The sequence below is a fragment of the Falco cherrug genome, chromosome 5 (assembly GCF_023634085.1).
Source record: "Falco cherrug isolate bFalChe1 chromosome 5, bFalChe1.pri, whole genome shotgun sequence".
In the NCBI taxonomy this organism is placed as follows: domain Eukaryota; kingdom Metazoa; phylum Chordata; class Aves; order Falconiformes; family Falconidae; genus Falco; species Falco cherrug.
The window spans coordinates 63,445,927-63,464,774 of record NC_073701.1 but is presented as its reverse complement, the minus strand read 5'-3'; the positions used below and the strand labels follow the sequence as shown (position 1 = coordinate 63,464,774).

Genomic DNA, 18,848 nt, shown 5'->3' with positions numbered 1-18,848 from the left:
GCCAGCCTTGTTCTGGCATCCTCCTTTAGGAAGTGCCAAAATGACACAAACCACAGAATTTATTTATAGGCAAGATGTCAGTTTTTTCTTTTGTCTGATATTTTCCAAATAAGGCTTTTCAGATCTTGATTTCTAGTATTTTGGAGTACAGGAATATTGCTGTCATGCTTCAAGAGGAGAGTACGAAGGTTCTCAGTTAGATGTGGGAAGCAGAAGGGACACTGCCCAGTACTGCATAGCATTGTCATAATGTCATTGAATAAATTACTCTGATTTAACTTGAGCACTCCTGGATGGATAAGCACATAATAATTTGACTGGGGCACTCTGTGTTTCTCTTGAAGATCATAACTTATGGCAGTTTTGCTTACTGTGGTAAACTTCCTTGGAGTTGGAGACTGGAATGGCCGTACCTATTTGTGAAGGACAGGGAGTGCTTTTGTTACCTTCGAAGACCCATTACGGGATATAATTGTTTGTGGGAGTGTCTGGTTATGATCTGTTAGAAAACAGCCTATTAACAAAACAGAGGCTCTTCTAATAGAACACTTCTTAATCTTCATCCTGTGGAGTTATTTATAGGCTGTGACATCTTACTTTGCCTCTCGTGTGCATAGATTTATGTTACTTTTGAAAGATCAAGTAGCTTTCACACACCTCTGAAAATACTTCTGGAGAAGACAGACTGTTTTCTAAGGAATTTTCCAAAAACTCTTCAAGTCCTAAGTTTGTGGTAAAAAACGTGTTAAGGTTTTTGCTGGTGTCTTTTTAAAGGACAAAACTTGTGGAATGTCCTGTTACATAGTTGCTTATATATTAATCCTGTATTTGTCTGATTACAAACAGATTTTCTTGAATTTCCAAAGGATTTCCAGTTGCTTATTTGCCTTTAGCGAGTGCACAGTGACCTACCTGGAGCAATATTAAATGTATTATTCTCTTTATTTTATGGTTGTTTTCTTTATTAGAGTGGTCCTAGTGCCAGGTCTTGTCACAAGATGTGCATTGATATTCAACGAAGGCAGATCTACACGTTGGGACGCTATCTGGATTCCTCTGTGAGGAACAGCAAATCTCTGAAAAGTGACTTCTATCGCTATGACATTGACACAAACACATGGATGTTACTAAGCGAAGACACTGCAGCAGATGGAGGTCCAAAGCTGGTGTTTGATCATCAGGTCAGCTGCGCTGATACTCTTAGTACAAGTTCTCAGTGTTTGTGAATCAGTTTTGGTTGTAGTCTCCTGCGATTTAGAAGTGCTGTACCAGGTAACATAATGATGAGGCAGGCTGTGATCTGCTCTCTATTAAATTCTAATAGTGTTGTTGTCTGATGTCGCTGACTACTAGTATCCTAATCAAATTGAGTCAGAAGTATCATTAAAACCTTTGCAAACCAATTCATTTTATTAAGACACATTTTATTAAAGCTCAAAGCACAGTTCATCTGGTTTTAATCAGTCTTATTGAGCTGGGCTTGCAGATCTGCCTACTCGGAGGGCGCTGGGGAACGAACATCTTAAAGCTGTGTATAGTACCTTTGGAAGAATACTATAAGCAAGGCACTGACATGAGGCCAACAGGATCAAGCTTCTCTCAGAATATATCTTCTAAAATTTGTAGAGTGTGCTTGCTTTGTAGAGATTGAAACACCTTAAAGGAGTGGCTATTAATCTTTTAAAAAATCACACCTATCCATGTGTTCAAACTGAATACGGTTTTTACTTAGATTGCGTTTAATGTCTTTTGTGTACTTGAAAAAGGTATCTTGTTCTAAATTGATTTTATAAAGCATGGCCAAGAAACAGTGCATCAGTACTCATTTTTAAAGCAGCCCAAGAACTGCTTTTATTGGTACTAGCTGTTTTGTAACCAAAGCTGCTGTTTGCCAGCACAATATGTGTTTCTGCTGACACGGAAAATTAAAGATACGTGTTGTCTGCAGAACAAAAGCCAATCAGTCTTTCAGTTCTATTAATAACAAATACCAGCCTCCCAGGTGTTGGGGAAAAGGCAAAAGTAAATTGTCAGCTGGCAAGGCTACTCTCTGTACCTTGTTTGCCTGCTTCTGAAATTGCTTCTTTTTTCCCCTGCTGTCTCTTAGGAAAGAATGTCCTCCCTGAATTCTTTATCAATCTGCAGCCTTTCCTCTTCTCTCCCTCAGTACCTACTGTGATAGCGGTTTTTGTTTAACCTTTAAAAATGTGCTGCACTAGAAGTGTTTTGTGTAGGCTTTGCTGAGTAGCATCTCTTTCTCACTGTAATCTTGTCTTCCCCCCACTCCGTGGTGTTTTGTAACCCTCTGTGTTGCACTGTGTCTGAAAACATCACGTGGAGTCAGAGGTTTTTGTTTGGTTTGTACTGCAGTGCATCTCCTGTGTGCCATAACCCGAATTCAGGTTTTGGGGATAAACTTACTTCTGCTGCAGTCTTATCAAAAATCCTTGACCAGGTTATGCTCCTACTTTAGTGTTAGCCCCATTACTTCTGCATAAACATATGCATGGAATCTGAGTAACAAATCACAGGCTGATTTTTGGATCGATTGAGTGATAGCCAGTACATTAGCAGCGATTTAGAATTTTTTTCCCTTGCATAGCCGTTGTCAAAGGCAATACTCTGTTAACTTCGTGGCAGAATTGGCTACGGATCTCAGTGAAAAAATCTAAAATCTTTTGCCCCGAAATCAGCAGCTAGAGGCAAGTTTTTTAGGTGACAGAGGGTACATCTAGTATTTTCTTTTTTTGCTTATTAAATAGTAAGTTGAAATTAGACTCATATTTTAATGAATTTTCTGAGATTAATACCTATCAACCATGAAGACGTGTGCTCTTTTCTGTTTATTAGAGGTTTAGGAGATGTGCAGAGCATTGTCTTAACTTAGTAGTTATCGCTTGCAGGGGAGGGATGTTCAATCTTAAATCTTAGTGTTCAAGTCTTAATGTTCTGGGTTAAAACTGCTTCTGTCATTCTTACAGATGTGTATGGATTCTGAAAAACACATGATATATACCTTTGGAGGCAGGATTCTGACCTGCAACGGCAGCGTTGATGACAGCAGAGCCAGTGAACCGCAGTTCAGTGGATTGTTTGCTTTTGACTGCCAGTGTCAGACATGGAAACTTCTGAGAGAAGATTCCTGTAATGCCGGACCCGAGGATATCCAGTCTCGAATAGGACACTGTATGTTGTTCCATTCTGTAAGTATCCACACCATACTTAAATTTATGATGCCTGAACTTAAGGAGAGCATCTGTTTTTTATTTTTCTTGCAAGTTTGAAGTGCTTTAATCTCCTGGGCAGTGTGTCATCTCACTTGATTTTATGTTTGCTGGCATTCTGATGCTTTTTTGGTAAGTGCAGGTGGTATTAATTCAAGTGTTGGAGCTTTTATGACTTCAGTTGAGTAAAATTTCAAGTAAAAAGCAAGGTGAATTTCGAATAGTTGATTCTAATTGAATAATGGTAAGTAGACCCTGATGCTATGTTTCAGTTTGTCTTAAAAGGTTTTTCTTTTTAAAGCTGCTAGAGCAACTTAGAAGTTTGTCATCTAGTAGATAGCCTACATAGTTACGGGAATGGTAAACTTGACTAGTGCGGGGGCTCACTGGGTGTGTACTGAGATGCACAGGCCTCGTATTTCTTTGTGCTGAGCACCCAGCTGTTGCTTGTTGTCTTGAGCAGCTGTTAACAGCTGGGCCCAGATGGTATTATGGGAACTTTGTCCAGAGCCTGATGGAAAAGCAGAGGGATGGGGAGGCTGGGGTGTGTGTAGCATTTTCTTTCATACTGCTATTAAAATCCACGTTTATCGCCTTTCTGGTTGTGCTTGTCAACCCCACGTTTGCTTAAGTGCATAACGGGAACTAGAGGGTGAGGGTGTTAAAGGGAGGACAGTTAGTATCCTATTCTGCACTAGATTTCCGTGTATTTTCAGTGGAATAGTACAGAGAGGATTAGCATCAAACAGGAATGCTTGCATAGGGAGGTGTGGTGCAGTGGCAGTTCTACACTGAATTTACATGGCAGCTTCTTAGTGGTAGTAAGTAGTTTGTAGAGTTTTGCTGACATTAAAATCTGAATTGGGAGTGAAGAGGAAGTGAATTAAGATAGTGGCATTCAAGTGTGTACTGGTATCACCAATTCAAAACTGACCAGTTAGAACAATTCACTGAGTTTATTTCTTTCCCTTTTAAAAGAAAGTTCGGAATTTTTGTAGCGAATACTATACTTCTAGAGCTTTCACTTTTATTTTTGTTTTGAATGGCTCTTTTAATCTGATGAAAAACATACTGCCATACAAAATTCTGCACAGGTACCTGATGATTTTTCAATTATGTTTCCGTGGAAAACTTAAGAATACAGGTTTCTGTAAGCACAGGTCGTGGAAGCTTAGGTCTTTGCTGTTTTCTCAACCATTTGAAAGAAAAATAATCTGCCTCTTCCACTTGGCAAACTTGAAAGAAGTAAAAAACCTGTTATTCTTGGCTCACTGCTTGCCATTTGCCTGCTCTGAGTTTAGTAATGTGCTGGTACCTGGATGGTTTCTCTTACGGACAGTCTCTTGTTCCTGTTTTGTTTTATTTTACCAGTGAAGTGTATGATCTAATGGGTTTTAGACATGGAGACTATTAATTCTTTAATATTAAACTTGGAAAATGAATTGCTGTTTTAATGTTCTGAAGTTATAGCTTGATCAGACAGGGTTACAATAGCTAACAGTGTAAAATCTGCGTAGTCACTCTGGAGTTGAAACTGTTGGATCCAGGTTTGTGGTATCATATAGATAATGAAAAACAAGTCTTTAAAATTGCATTTTTAAGAGGCTTTTTGGGGCAGAGGAGCTGTGAGCCCTTAATGGTTTAGGTCTTACAACTGAGAAGTCATAAATTCAAGAATCAAGATGACCAAGAATCTAAATCAAGAATTCTTAAGTTTTTATTGAGTTTGAGAGTAATATACTATTCTGCATAATTGTTTTCTGGTGAATTTTTGTGGAGAAAACAGTAAAAGATACTTAGAAAATTAAGAATGATAGACCTGATAGTTAAGGCATGATTTTAAACTTACAGGGAACATATCTGTTACTCTTTGATTCATTAATGTTTCTGTTAATGGTCAGAGTTGGCCAACATACTTTCTTGAGCTTTGTAAAGACCTTTTTTTTCTTATTTTAGAAAAATCGCTGCTTATATGTATTTGGTGGCCAGAGATCAAAGACTTACTTGAATGACTTCTTCAGTTATGACGTAGACAGCGATCATGTGGATATCATATCAGATGGCACTAAGAAAGATTCAGGAATGGGTAAGAGAATAAATACATATTCATTTCTTCCCATTGGTACAAATAAGGAATATGTTGTTAAGCAGGTGAAAGGCAATGTTCAGTGTCCTGTGGTGTCTGGTTAGCATCCTTAACTAGCCCTGCATACCCAAGTAAACTTCACAGTATACAAGTTAAACTTATGCCAGCTCTTTTGTCCTTCCTGTCATTTGACACTCACCACCTTCAGCACAATACAAATAATTGATGTGTGAAACCACATATCACCTCAAAAGGAAAAAATTTCAGCCAACCTAGGAATCAAATTTATCTCCTCTGAAACTCCAGCAAAGGGGGGGGGGGGGGGGCTGTGGGGTGTGGGGGCCTGAAAAGAGTAACTTTCTTTAGACCAGAAAGAGAAAACAATTTTCCCCCCCTAATTTTCACCAAATGAAAGATGCCATAGAATAGAAATAATCTGCTTGGTTCTTGGTTTGAGATGCAGAAAAGGCAGTAGGATGCTTGGAGACAGAGAACTGGAGTAGAGGGACAAAGGTTATTTTGCCTGGTAGTAGCTGGCTAGAAAGATGAGACCTGTTGTTCTCTTATTCTTGTACTAAATTATCAGGGAGGAGCAAAAAAAGTAGGAGAAGGGAACAAGGCTTCAGTTCTGTTGGGTTCGTACTGTTGGAGCTACGTACTAGATATAGTTCTGTGTACTAGAAACCTTTAGGAACAACCAAAAGGCATTGTAACATAACTGTAAAGAACTGATTTTATATCTTTCTTCTCTGTCATTTGAGGAGAAACGTTCTTTTTTTCCAAAAACGTTTTCTGCATGTATAAGCACATCATTTTACTGTTGCAAACATCCCGATTTTCAGTATACAGCTCAGAAGTGAAAATTTGTGTTGTGCTGGGTATCACTGTAGGGCAGAAGTTATGACTATTTCTCATATTATGCATATTTAGCCCTGACCTTGTTTTCTCTTTTTCCAGTTACCAAAATCCCAGGAAGCTAATTCATCTTGAATTTAGGCTGCCCTCCCTTACCTTGGTCAGGCTTAATTTTTAGCAAGTATTTTTGCTGAACTTTAGAAGTTAATTATAGATGGTTATGAGTTATTGTTTGCTTATTAATTTAGTTATGCCAGTGAGGGAGAAGAAAATCCAAGCTCTTACTCTCTGGAGTCATTTATTTGCTTGAACGCTTCCAAGAATGTCAACAGTAGAAGCTGGTTCTGCCTCCTTTATTGAGGTGCCTGCATGTTGGCTGATGCTGCTCTACACACACCTGCGCACCATTTGTTGTCGTTGGAGCTTTTAATGAATTGATTATATTTTTCCATGAAATTGATAGCATTTTGTCATTTTGTTTTTTTTAAACTACATTTCCTTATAGCCAGAAGCTTTAAAACATGTGGCTTTGAGCTGACACCAGTGTCTACTTCACATTTAAAGATACCGAGCTTGGCTTATGGCTGAAGAAGACACTGAGCTGTGCTTCTCAGCAAGTACATTTAACCATAAGGTTCAGTTAAGCAAATGAGACTATAATGTTTAGCCCTTTTCCCAATTCCCACACACCTTGAAGTAGTGAATAGTAGACTTTGTAAGAAAATGACTCATTGGAAATAATTCATGAGTAGATTTTCAGTTTACTGTTCTCCCGTGTGTAGAAAGTAAACAAACAGATTTGAATGTTTTCCTTGCTTTTGAAAGATAATTCTAGGATTATTTGCATATTAACAGGAAGCTTATAACATTCAGACAGCAAATGTTGACAGCGCTATTTTCACCCAAAAAAGCAAGTCTTTATTGTGCTCTGGTTAGGTAGTGATACACCATTTTGATCTGTATGAACAAAGTGATTCCCTGACTGGTCGCTGTGCAGTTTTAAGCTGCTGGGTGTGATGAGTCAAGTTGAGGATGCCTGACCTAAATGTTCCTATAAAGTCCCATGATTACATTTTGTTCCTGGCTCACATGTGGCATTCAGTTCTATTCTTAGTTGAGCTATTTTGATTCTTAACCTTTCTAAAAGAACTTAATTGTGCATTTGTTTAAAATTTTTGTTAAAGTAGTAAAAAGATTCTTAAAAAAATGGTGAAATGGATAGTTAAGGATTATCAGTAATACGTAGTTGTTGTGATGCTAGGAAACTATGGTAATGACATGTTGATGTTGCTGCTGTCATCTTCTAGATGAGATATTTATGCTGTTTAGTATTTCTTTGCTCTTAGTTGTGCCTTTGTTGATGCTGGAACCAGTTCCTTGTATAGGTGATGTGTTTGAGAATAGTGGCTGATAAGTATCACTTAAATTTTCTTAGCTTGGAATAAAGGACAATAACTTTAGCAAATTTAGATGTGCTTTTTTCATTCCTGGGAAAAGTTCAAATTTAAGGTACAATTTCTAAAAGATGGGTTTGCATGCAGCTTTGACTACTAAAAATGTCTCCTGACTCGGTCTACTTTTGAAACATAGGTAAGGCTTGCAGCTCTTTGTGTCTGGCAAATGGGTGAGCATGGGTACTTTCTCCAGCTTGTTGCATCAAAAAAACCCACCCCGGGTGCTTTCTCTTTGCTGTCAAAAGGGGGCACTACGGTGAAATAAGGCCATTGGTTTTCTTTCTGCTGCATGATGACTGTTTGGAGCAAGAAATTTGTTAGTCAGCTAAGGAATGCAACTGTAATGAGTCAGATGTGAAGAAAGGCAGCAGTGGTACAAATTGGAAGTGTAGTACAGTTGAATAGAACCTGTGGATGGAGGACAGGCAGAAATGTGTATGTCAATGAATGTACCCTTTCAGAGCAGTCATATACCTTTAATAATTAAAAAAAAACCCCAAAACCAACCAAAAAACTCCCCCAAACAATAACACATAAAGAACAAAACCAGACCAAATACGCATATGCCAGAGTGTGTGTCTGAAGCATGCTGATGGTCTAGAAATGCCATCGTTATCAGATGTCTTCAAAAGGGTGTGCTGACAGCTTGCCTGACTTGCTTAGTACACCATCCATGACTAATCGTGGGCAGGCATTTCAGGTCTAAACGAACACTTGAGTTCCTGTGATAAACCCTTTGGCCCTGGCTCAGGTGGTGTGTCAGAGCTGTTGGTCAGAGGGAGAATTTCCTTCTGCAAGAGAATCAAGATCATCTTATATCCCTTGGCATCGAGTAACCTTCAAAGTCAAATGAAAACAAGCCTTTAAACATTCTTGCGGCTCCTTTTAATGGTGAAGTAGTTCTTAAGAGCAAACTGCAGATATTTTTTGAACTACCAGCGAAGGTTCCATGCCTCTTGCTGGGGCAAGCGCTCATTCCAGATGCAGAACTGTGCACCTGAGAGATGGGCTGTGTCCTGGATAAGTACCACGGACAGAGGCGGTGCAGCCCAGTCCAAGAAATCCTGGATTAAAACAAGAGAGAATCAGAAAAACATTAATCAAAATAGATAGCACAGCAGTTCCACGTAGCCAGGATCCAACTCAGACAAGGGGTCTGGATATCCCATTTTGATAATCTGCTTGTGACACTTGACAGGGCTTGCCCTTGTCCAGTTTCAGGTCTACCTTGCCAGTGGCCAATGTGTGTCTTTCCATGGAAGTACTTTGTTTTGTGAGGGACCTTATGGGCTCTTCATCCTGTGAGGTGCTTCTCTGAACCAGTCTCAAAACACTTTCTCTGACTGTGAAGGTGAGGAGGAAAGCAGGCAGTCACCAAATTCCAAGTATGCATTACAGAGATGGTACAGCAGTAGAATTTCATGCAGATTTATTAACTGGCCTGGTTTTTCCAAAATCTCACGTTGCTTGGGAGAGAACTGAGTGTTGAGGTTTTGCTTTTTCAACATGACAACCAAACTGTTCAGACGGTCTCCTTAGCTGCCCCTTGGCTGACGGCCAAATGCAGTCTCATCATGAAAAATCCCAGAGGATCATCATTATCTTGCTGTGCCAACAGCTGGCCTGTATGCAATCACTCATCAAGGTTTGCTCCATTAAAGTTCAGGGGAGATGCTGCTTCAGTTTTATGTGGGTTACAGGTACTGGTATGAAGTAATTTGCTGACCTGCTGCTTTTTTAAAATTAATCTATTAGAGAGGTGCCGGGTTCTGGTAAACAGCAATACCCATGTGATGTAGCTTTCTCCAATTTTTTTTTTTTAAACCTGAGGCATCACAAGGAGGGAGGATACTTACAAGTCACTTGCAGTGGGATTAGCAGTAGCGTGTTGTGAGGGTTTCGTAACTTAGGAGGCGCTAAAAGGCTGTCGGTGAGCTTGCTTCCCTTAATTATCCTTCATGAATCCTTCAAAAGTGGTCTGTGGACTACAAGTTCTGTATCCTTGTTTGACAATGCTGTCTTTCAAAGCATGTTTAAAAACGTGCTATAGTATCCCCTCAAATGTGAGAGAGGAAATTTAATTCCCAAACTTCTGTCTAGTACTATGAGAACCACATCTGTGAACTCCAGTTTACTCTTTGCAAACTCTGCCTCTGTAAAGGCTCTGTTTTCTTGCTTAAATACTGGCAGCAGCCAGTGTGTGCTTGAAACAACTGTAGCTGTTTGCACATACAAGCCAAAAAATACTCATCTTGCTGAAATGATCACTATGATCAAATAGATGCCTGTAAGTAGGGACTGTGGTAGTAGGAGCATCTGTTTCATGATTAGGTTTCATTTTTGTAGAACAGCTTCTCCTGTGTGTTGTATTTAAACGGAAATTATATTGTACAGGGTTACACAGCATCTTATCGAAGCTCTTTCAGGACTTATTGTTTATGTAACTGGCTACTAACTCAAGGCCTGTGTGGCTGAATATTGTTTTCACATGTTGAGGCTGTGAGCTTTTTGGTTTTGCTATATAAAAATGAGTGAAAATGTGCAGTTCTGGAGAGAGGATTCAGAGACCTCTCTTTTTAGTTACTGCCCATCTGCCCTCCCCTGAGATTACAGGGGAAAAAAACGCAGTGGCACAAGAAAAGCAGTCACCATCTACTAGACTTTTTAGGATTGTATTGTGTTCAGTAACTTCTCTGTACAGGTCTTCCCCTTCAATCGGTAATGTATTATCATGGGACCCAAGTTAACATTGCATAGCGACAGGCCAGTGCTGTGTTCAGGGCTAAGTCTTCACTTGCTGCTTTATGTCCTTCGAGCTGTTTGCCCACAGCTGACCTGAGTGATTACTGGGCCTGAGAGGTACTCTGGAAGGTGTGAAATTGGTGGGGGCTTGCTCCACAGCTGATTTACATCTACATTTATGGGGAGAAACAGAAGAGCTGGGAACTTCCACGGAGCTGTTCTTACCACTTTATGCATCGCTTGGACCTAGTACATTGCAAACAGTAGTTCTTGCAGTGCACTGGCATTACTGTGTCTGATTCTTACCCCTTATGGGTTTTGAGTTGTTTTACTCGAGTCTCAAAATTTTAAACAAATACGCCCGAAGCAATCAGTTACTATCACAGGGTCAGTTTTCTCTCCCATGAAGAATTAAATTTCCTTCCCAACATATGTTTCATTAGTGAAATACCACAAGTACTTTTCACAAGTTTACAGCCTATGTCCCTCTCTAATATGCTGACTGCAATCACTCGAATTATATCCAGCATTTACTGCAAGTCTGCTGCACTTCCAGATTCTGAAGATCTCTTACCCTCTAGTGGAACTGTTTGTCAGCTGTGAGGACTTTATGTAGCCCTTTTGCTCTGTTGAGGATCAGACTTCCTTAGTAAACAACCTTTTGATGTGTATGTTGCGTTTAAAAAATCACAGATTCTCCCTCTTATTGTGTAGTAGCTTGCCTTTTCTGTTTCAAGGACTTGGCCAAATTTTTGTCCTGTGTTGGTTTTTTAAATTACATTGCATCTAACTTTGTAGTTTGAACTTCCTCTGCAGAAGACTGGATGTCAACTTTGTGTAGCCAAAGGCACTACTTAAATTTGGTTTCTACACAGTTGCTTAGATAGGTCAAAGAGTTTATGTAAGTTGCTGCTCATCTCAGGCTCTCACTAAATGTAGGGATTTTTATTTTTTATATATTATTTTTCTAGATGTTCTGCATTTCAAACAGTCTCAAAAAAGATTGAGTTACAGCTGAGGGAAGCCTGAAATTACTTGACTTGAATTTGGTTTTGATTGCAGTTGCTGCAGATAAATCCCATTGTTACTATCAAGATTAAAAAAAAGAGGTACTGAACTTTGGCTGCTTTTCCCTCCATTATTTAAATAATAATTTCAGCTTCAGAAAATCAAGCATGAACTAGATACAAAATTCACTTATTTAACAACATTTCAGGAGGAGGGATGGGACTTTGATAGGCAAGTTTCATGTGCTTTCTGTATGAATGCTAATACAGCAGCTGTATTTGTCATGATTATAATAATTTTCATTTCAGTGAGCCTGAGGTATTAATGCTGTAAAGATTTGTATGCTTTTTTTCTGAAAACCCAGCATGGTCTTAAATGTTCAAAGCAGCAGATAGTATTGCGAAGACGTTTTCTATGTACATCAGTCAGCATTGCTGATCAAATTTAGATGGCTCTTCTGCCAGAAATGTCTTAAATGTGCCTTGAATTTAATCCTTTTAGGTTAATTTAGTCCATGACTATGCAAGCAAACATATTCATGATACTTATCAAGAATTAATGATATTTAGTCTAATTTTCATCTTAGTTCTCGATTTCCTTATTGGGTGACTTTCACAGGACTCATTAGTCTTATTAAAAAACTTCATTGTGGTTTGCAGGTAAAACAAGGTATGTAGTTTTGCCAGCATTGTTTTCTGCTTTTTTTTCCCCTTTGCGCTGCCACCAATTTGCTTATAAACTGGATTAATTTTCCTTTGAAACTTTGTGGCAAAATTGGAAGTCAAAATAGGCAGGCTGATGAGGGCTCCAAGTGCTCTGCCTTCTGCTTTTCTGTGCAACCATAAACAAGGATTTTGTCAACACAACTCTGAGATTGAATTACCTGAATGTATTTCAGTTTAAGTTTACATAAGAATTATGTTGGTTTTTTTAAGAAACATTTGGGTCTTTTGGCTTTGCTAAATATTTTGGTAGGGGCTTAAACTATAGAAAACCAAGTGCCGCTCAGAAATTTTTGAATTTGTTTATTACTTTCTTGGCTTACCAAATGAGAAGAGTGAAGTACAAGACTGAAACCTATTACCAAATGCGCTTGCAAAATACTGTTTTGTGTGTTCTGAAACAGCAATATTCAGTGGTTTATTAGTGTAGGTCTTGTGCGTGCAATTCACAGTTAATTGCAGGGAAGAATTCACAAAATACAAGAGTTCTGAGAATTTTTCATGCCAAAATCTTGACCAAAGGCCAGGAACTTTTACCAGCCTTTGTAAACTGACCCAGAAAGAGAAATGAGACAAACAGGATCTGTAAACAGAGATCACGTGCCCTTCACAAATACATTTTGGAAGGAGGGTTGCCTGGGGAAACAGGAAATGGGGAATTATACAACAAACAAAAAGGACTGCCAAACAAATTTGCTGACTTTTTTTCGGGGAATTATGATGAAAACTGCTGGCATCTTCACTATTTCACCAGATTTTTAAATCTGAAGATAGAACAGAAGAATAGCTTCTTCTTGGTAATTATACCACAGCTATTTAGAAAATAGAAAAAAACTTCCTTGATATCTTTGTCCTAAAGAAAGCAATGCAAGGTTGTGAGCTATGTAATTCTGAGTTAATCTTGATTTTTTTTGAGTTTCCCAGCTTTTGCAATTAAGCTTTTTGGAATGAATGCTTCCTTTTACAGATGAGATAACAAAATCACTCCATATCTGCAAGTGTCATCTAGGTCTGTCTTTAGGCAGCTTAATTCTCATTTCTGAGCTGGTAGTCTCCCAGATAGCTCTGTTCATACCTTCCCTTAGGAAACAGCAGCTCAGAACGGTTTTTGTGCTCCCATGAGTAACAAATAGGAAGAGAAGAAGAGAATTTGCGTTGGAGTTGTCCTTAGCAGAGAAGTCGTCAGCCTCTGGATGGTGTTTCTTCCTCTCCACCTTCTCACCCTGCTTTGGAAGGCACGTGCAAGAAGAATATGGTTTGCTTGACAATGCCTGCATGCCTTCTCTATTGAGATGTGCCATTTCAGTTTTTAAGTTGTGGTAAATAACGAGGTTTCTGTGGAGGAGAGGTCGTAGAAAATACTGGCTTGGGATCATTCAGTCTGTTGGCTGAATGATATGTTTTATATGAAAGATGAAGGGGTGAAAGGAATTAAAAAGAAGAAAATGAGGAAGCAAGGTAGAGAGGTTAAACTTAAGATGCTCTTTATTCCAGAATACTGAAGAGGTAGTTACGTGCTGTCTCATGCTTGTACCATGGATATGAGGAAATCTGCTGACTTGCAAGGGGAGGGAAATGCATTTGTCTGGTGCTTGGACCTTTTCCTGTATCCTCTGTTATTTTCAGTGTGTAACTTTTTTTTTATTATTTGTCTTGTCAGTTCCAATGACAGGTTTCACTCAAAGGGCTACCATTGATCCAGAACTGAATGAAATCCATGTCTTGTCAGGGCTCAGTAAAGACAAGGAGAAGCGGGAAGAGAATGTAAGGAATTCCTTCTGGATTTATGACATTGTGAGGAACAGCTGGTAAGCCCATGAAAGGGGTGTTATTTCTAACATCTACTCTGACTTCCTTTAGAAAGCAATCCTGTCTCCCAGGTAACTCTCAAACCTCTTAAAATCATGGAATGGTAATGTTGAAGGCAAACTGCATTCTCCTGAGGCACTTGTTTTTTCCCCCTAGTCTTTAGACACACCAATGGTAATAAGCCAAATGAGAGAGAGAAATCATGTGAACTTCCTTACTGGAGGCAGGTGCAGGAGATGAGAAGCAGCAAGCCATTATGAAAAACTTGTCCAGTAAGAAATTTTCAAGGCCAGGATTAATCATCGGTGCAGCAAATTCAGTCAATTACAAGTTAATAGTAGCATTCATGGTACAGTGGTATTTCAGGTAGCTGCTGGATACAGGATTTTGAGAAAATTATTTCCTCGTCTCTTTGCTGTATTGTATTTGGTAGCTGGTTGCTGCTGTCCTGTTTCAAGAGCTGGCAGCATTTTTGTATTCAGGGTCTCTTTTAATGTGGGACCGATCACTTTGAAAGGTGTGGATGTTGGTTGGTGGTAGTGTTTGTTTGGGGGTTTTTTAACAGCTTTTCAGTTACAACTTAAGTCTGCTTGGAAACTGATAATTGAAATACTAGCTTTGCTGTGGCCTGTAGCTCTACTGTGTCCAAGATGGTATTCTCCATAATGAAAAATCTTCACAAATGGGAATTCTTCTAGCAAATAATGCAACATCTGAAGATACCTCCCAAGCTCATGACGTAGATTTTTTTCTAGATTTTTTTTCCTGTTTGACTTGTGACTGTGGACTGTGTTCAGCCAAGATGACCTCTGATTGTGGATGCGTTTCTTTGTAGAGCTAAGAATGAGGATGGTATAATAGAGACAATATATAAAGAAGTAAGAAAAACTTGGTGTTCTACGCCAAGCAGTTCAAACTGACATCTTTTGTACCTTATAGCCTTTCAGTAACAACTTCTGCTTCCTGTAGGTACTACTGATCATTACTGCCTTGTATTTCAGGTCTTGTGTTTATAAGAATGACCAAGCAGCAAAAGAGAATCCAGGTAAAAGCCTTCAGGAGGAGGAGCCCTGCCCAAGGTTTGCCCACCAACTGGTGTATGATGAGTTGCACAAGGTATGAGGGCCCAGATACATACATGGTGACTTTTTTAGTCGTATTGCTCTTAAGGTGTAGTTGCTTCTTCAAAGATGGTACAATGGATATAGCTTTTTGTACGTGGTTAATGTTTGAGTTAATGTGGTGGGTAGCATTCATTTAACTTATCTTTTGAAATAAGGTGCTAAGCTACTTTTTATGACTATGTGAAGTAGACATAATAGCTCCTAGATGAAATCAAAATGCAGACAGTGGGATATACTAAACCTCTACAGAGCTGTCAAGTGGCTAGCTCCTAGCTGTTGTCACACTTGAGAACACTTGAAGCTTCATTCATTGTCCTCAGGGACTTGATCTCACAACCTGTTAGTGACAGGTAGTAACCAACATTTCTAGGGGGAAGTGTGTTTGAATGAACTAACCACTGTTAAGAATCTGCTCTAACACAGGTGTATTACTTTGCCCGGCATGTCAGGTGCAACTGGCATTCTTAGCACTAGTGGACTTTTTAAGCATGGGTGTGTCCATTATAGACTTAAAATTGTTTATAGCATACATAAAATATATTTATAGCATACATAAAGCTCAGTAAACTTAGGACTTTTTGCATATATAACCAAAAAGCACAAACCCATGGATTGTTACTATTATTTCATTAACCTATGAATTTAAATTACTGTGGCATGTGTAACGTTTATTTTACAATTAAAAAATAAACTTTTTCTAAAATGTGTTGTCAGTCTGAAACAGTCTGAACTGAAAAAGACAAATACACTTCAGTCTTATCATTCCATGGGATGTTAATCAGATTTGGGAAACCAAGCTAGCCCAAAAGTTTAGGGGTTAAGGGTGATTTTAAGGTGCAGCTTCTGTGTGGAGAACTTGTATGCTTTGTTGTGTTCATGGACTTGAATGATAAGACTGTCACTGTTCCTCCTTTAATGGCTTACTTCTGAGTGTAAGGTACCATGAGATTCAGAGTAGTATTTTGTAAGGTATTGTGAAGGTTGATAAATCATGGCAGTTGCCCAGCTTTATCTGAAGAGCTATTTGATGTGCTTGTTTTGAAGAGTCTTATTTTTAGAAACCTCTGTTCAAATGACCTTTCTAAACTCCTCTGATATAAATAAGGAGAGCCTACATCAGTGGGATGCAGAATACATTGTTTTGAGTGATTATTTTTAAAGCTGTGGAGAAAGGTAGCCTGTTGGACTTCTTGAACCTCAGTATTTAAAGACCCTTTGTAGAAAGCTTAATATCAACAGTTCAGAGTCGGAAATACCAAACGATGTGAAGAAAAAAAAGTGAAGAGAGTCCTTTTTTAACACTTCCAATTTTCTCTGTAAGTCTAGCCTTGCATTTCAAAGGTGTTGTATTCTGAAACTATCAAAACGGCTCTTAGGCTACTTTGTTTGAGCTGCTGTGAATAAAAAATGAATTTTGCATACAGGTATGTTTAGTATTTCTACGATTGGCATCTCAGGGTTACTAGAACCTTTTTTGAAGCAATGGTTGTGGCTTCTGTTTCTTGGTAAGACTGGTGTTTTCTTCCATAGTTGTTCTTAACATTACAGTTTTGGCTCTCTGTTTTATTTTTGATTCAGTTAGCTCTTTGTGCCTGGGTGGTGTGCTGAGTGTCTTGCAGCTAGGCTGCTGTATTGAATTGATACATTTGCCCTTCCAGAGACCATGGAAGTGTTTTTCTCTAAGTCAGTTTAAGGTTCTGTAGAGTTTATGGGACAGGTGGGGACACGGGCCTGTTGGTCATCTCCCAAGATTCTGCTGGACTGGGCTTGTTGTCACTTTGAGCATCCTTAGGAGTTCTCACTCGCCTTGTCAGTGGTCCTTGTCTTTGGGGAAGGTAATGCTCTTTCTTGGCTGACTCAAGGGAAAAGCTGTTTGTCTGAACTGTGGTGCTTTAGTACTACAGCCTCACTAACAGTGTGCTGACTGGAGCTAGAGAATTAGTCTACAAAGTTCTTTTTTTCCTGAGTTTTCCTAACAAGCATAAATGTTTTTTATTCAAAGAAAATGTGTGATTGCTGGAGTCTCTCAGAATTACACGGGGGTAATCTGCCCATCCCCAAATTAGAGACAGGCTTAATATAGGTTCCTTAATTTAGCTTTTCTCATGACAATGAGAATTTGGAGTCTTTGAGGACAAGATTGGAGAAGAGGTTGGTAATCCATTGGTTTCAGTATTGTTTGGGTCAGGTATCTTGAACAGGACAAAAAGGTGGCTCAGTTCCTTCTTTTCTGCTTATACCTTAAATGCTTAAGAATTTAGTGTGTTCATAGGTTTTTCCTAAAGAACAAGATCGCATGGTTCATGGATGTTTACAGATATCTTGGGAATCTGCTAGAGGGAGGTTCTAACTGTAGGGGTTTTTATTATCTTAAAGCATAAGCAGTTTGAGAGAACTTTCTTCATTCCTACAGGACAAAGTAAGGCTAATAATAAGCTGAAGCAGCTTGTCAAAGGCAGAGTTTCCTCTTTCCACAATAAACCTCTCCAAAGATGCTGACAATAGTGAATGGTCTTTGTTAACAGATGTACACAAACTATCAACTTTTTGATCTGCCTCTCATTTGCTTAGGTTCATTACTTATTTGGAGGGAATCCTGGTAAGTCCTGCTCTCCGAAGATGAGATTAGATGACTTCTGGTCTCTGAAGCTCTGTCGACCTTCAAAGGAATACCTGCTAAGACACTGCAAATACCTCATAAGAAAGCACAGGTACAGAAACAAAGGTGTCTTGCAAGCAGGTTTTTTTTCCAAAGTGTCTTTTTTTTAAGTTGATAAACCTTGAATATCTTGTAAACTATTTTGGGAAATGTCACTTTGTTGGTTATATGATGGCCTGCATGTGTCTTGATTCTTTTATTTTTTTTAATTTAATAAAAAGCAGTGGGGCAGGGCTAAACTAGGAGATCAACTTCGTTCTGGTTTTACTATGTTATTCTGAAACTATAAAAATCTGGATGTTGTGTGGGGAGTTGTGGGGAATTTTTAGATTCCCTTTTCACTCTGCTGCTCGTCAACATGTGTTTTGGTACTGTCACCTCCCAAGGAAATGGAGTATGTTTCTGAAACACTGTGCTAGGAGATAGTAACAGCTTGCAAGGATGCTAATGAAGTCTGGGGGCTGGATGCCTTTGCACATCTGAGACTCAACTGTGGTGAGGTCATCAGTTTCTCATTTGGAATTGCTTGAAAGATCTCACTTAAGCTTCACAGCGTAGCTGAATTCTGCATCTTGTGCTCTGGATGTTTCAGAGCTGCCTTACAGTTGCTATTTAGGGCCACAGCTTTACAAAACCAAGCTTATAGTGTTGCCTTAGGCAGGAAATTGCAGCAGTGAGACAGCCTTTCAAGAACCAACAAATTGTTTGATGCCAGTAAATAGCTCTTTCTGCATTCTTGGTGAGAATACTTTGTTATCAGGTCCTGCTAAGAGCTGGAGGTCAGTTTTCACTGACAGTATTTTACTTTCGAGGCAGCAAGCAAATTGCTATACTCAACTAACAATCACTGTGGCTGTATGAGGCCTTTTGCAGATTACCCATGCAATAGTTGTGAATACCTATGAATTAAGGTCCTTTCCAGTAATCTGGGAGCCTTATTAAACCCACATGTGGTTGTATGCAAATACTTGTTTTTACTTGCTTAAATTAAATGCAAAGGAAATATTGCTGCATATTGTCTGGCAGAAGTTTGGGGGCTGTGCACCATACTCCCATCTGTTGGGATCCATATGAAGGAGTCAAACATGACCAGCCAGGCACTGGTATGATGGGTGCTTTGCTGGAGTTCATGTTCCTCTACGGGCTTGAGCTGAGCTGCTGTGGA

The 18,848-nt window shown here is 39.1% G+C and overlaps 1 protein-coding gene across 6 annotated transcripts in view; it reads left to right on the top strand.

The window, feature by feature from the left end:
• Positions 1-18,848, top strand: part of MKLN1 (muskelin 1) — a 98,321-nt gene that overhangs the window by 67,450 nt on the left and 12,023 nt on the right. For all 6 annotated transcript variants that reach the window (XM_055712289.1, XM_055712288.1, XM_027798262.2 and 3 more), the window contains 6 exons: positions 969-1,181; positions 2,982-3,203; positions 5,181-5,310; positions 13,752-13,899; positions 14,902-15,016; positions 17,596-17,735. In XM_055712289.1, the coding sequence (XP_055568264.1) occupies positions 969-1,181; positions 2,982-3,203; positions 5,181-5,310; positions 13,752-13,899; positions 14,902-15,016; positions 17,596-17,735 (968 nt within the window). The remainder of the gene's footprint in view (positions 1-968; positions 1,182-2,981; positions 3,204-5,180; positions 5,311-13,751; positions 13,900-14,901; positions 15,017-17,595; positions 17,736-18,848) is intronic.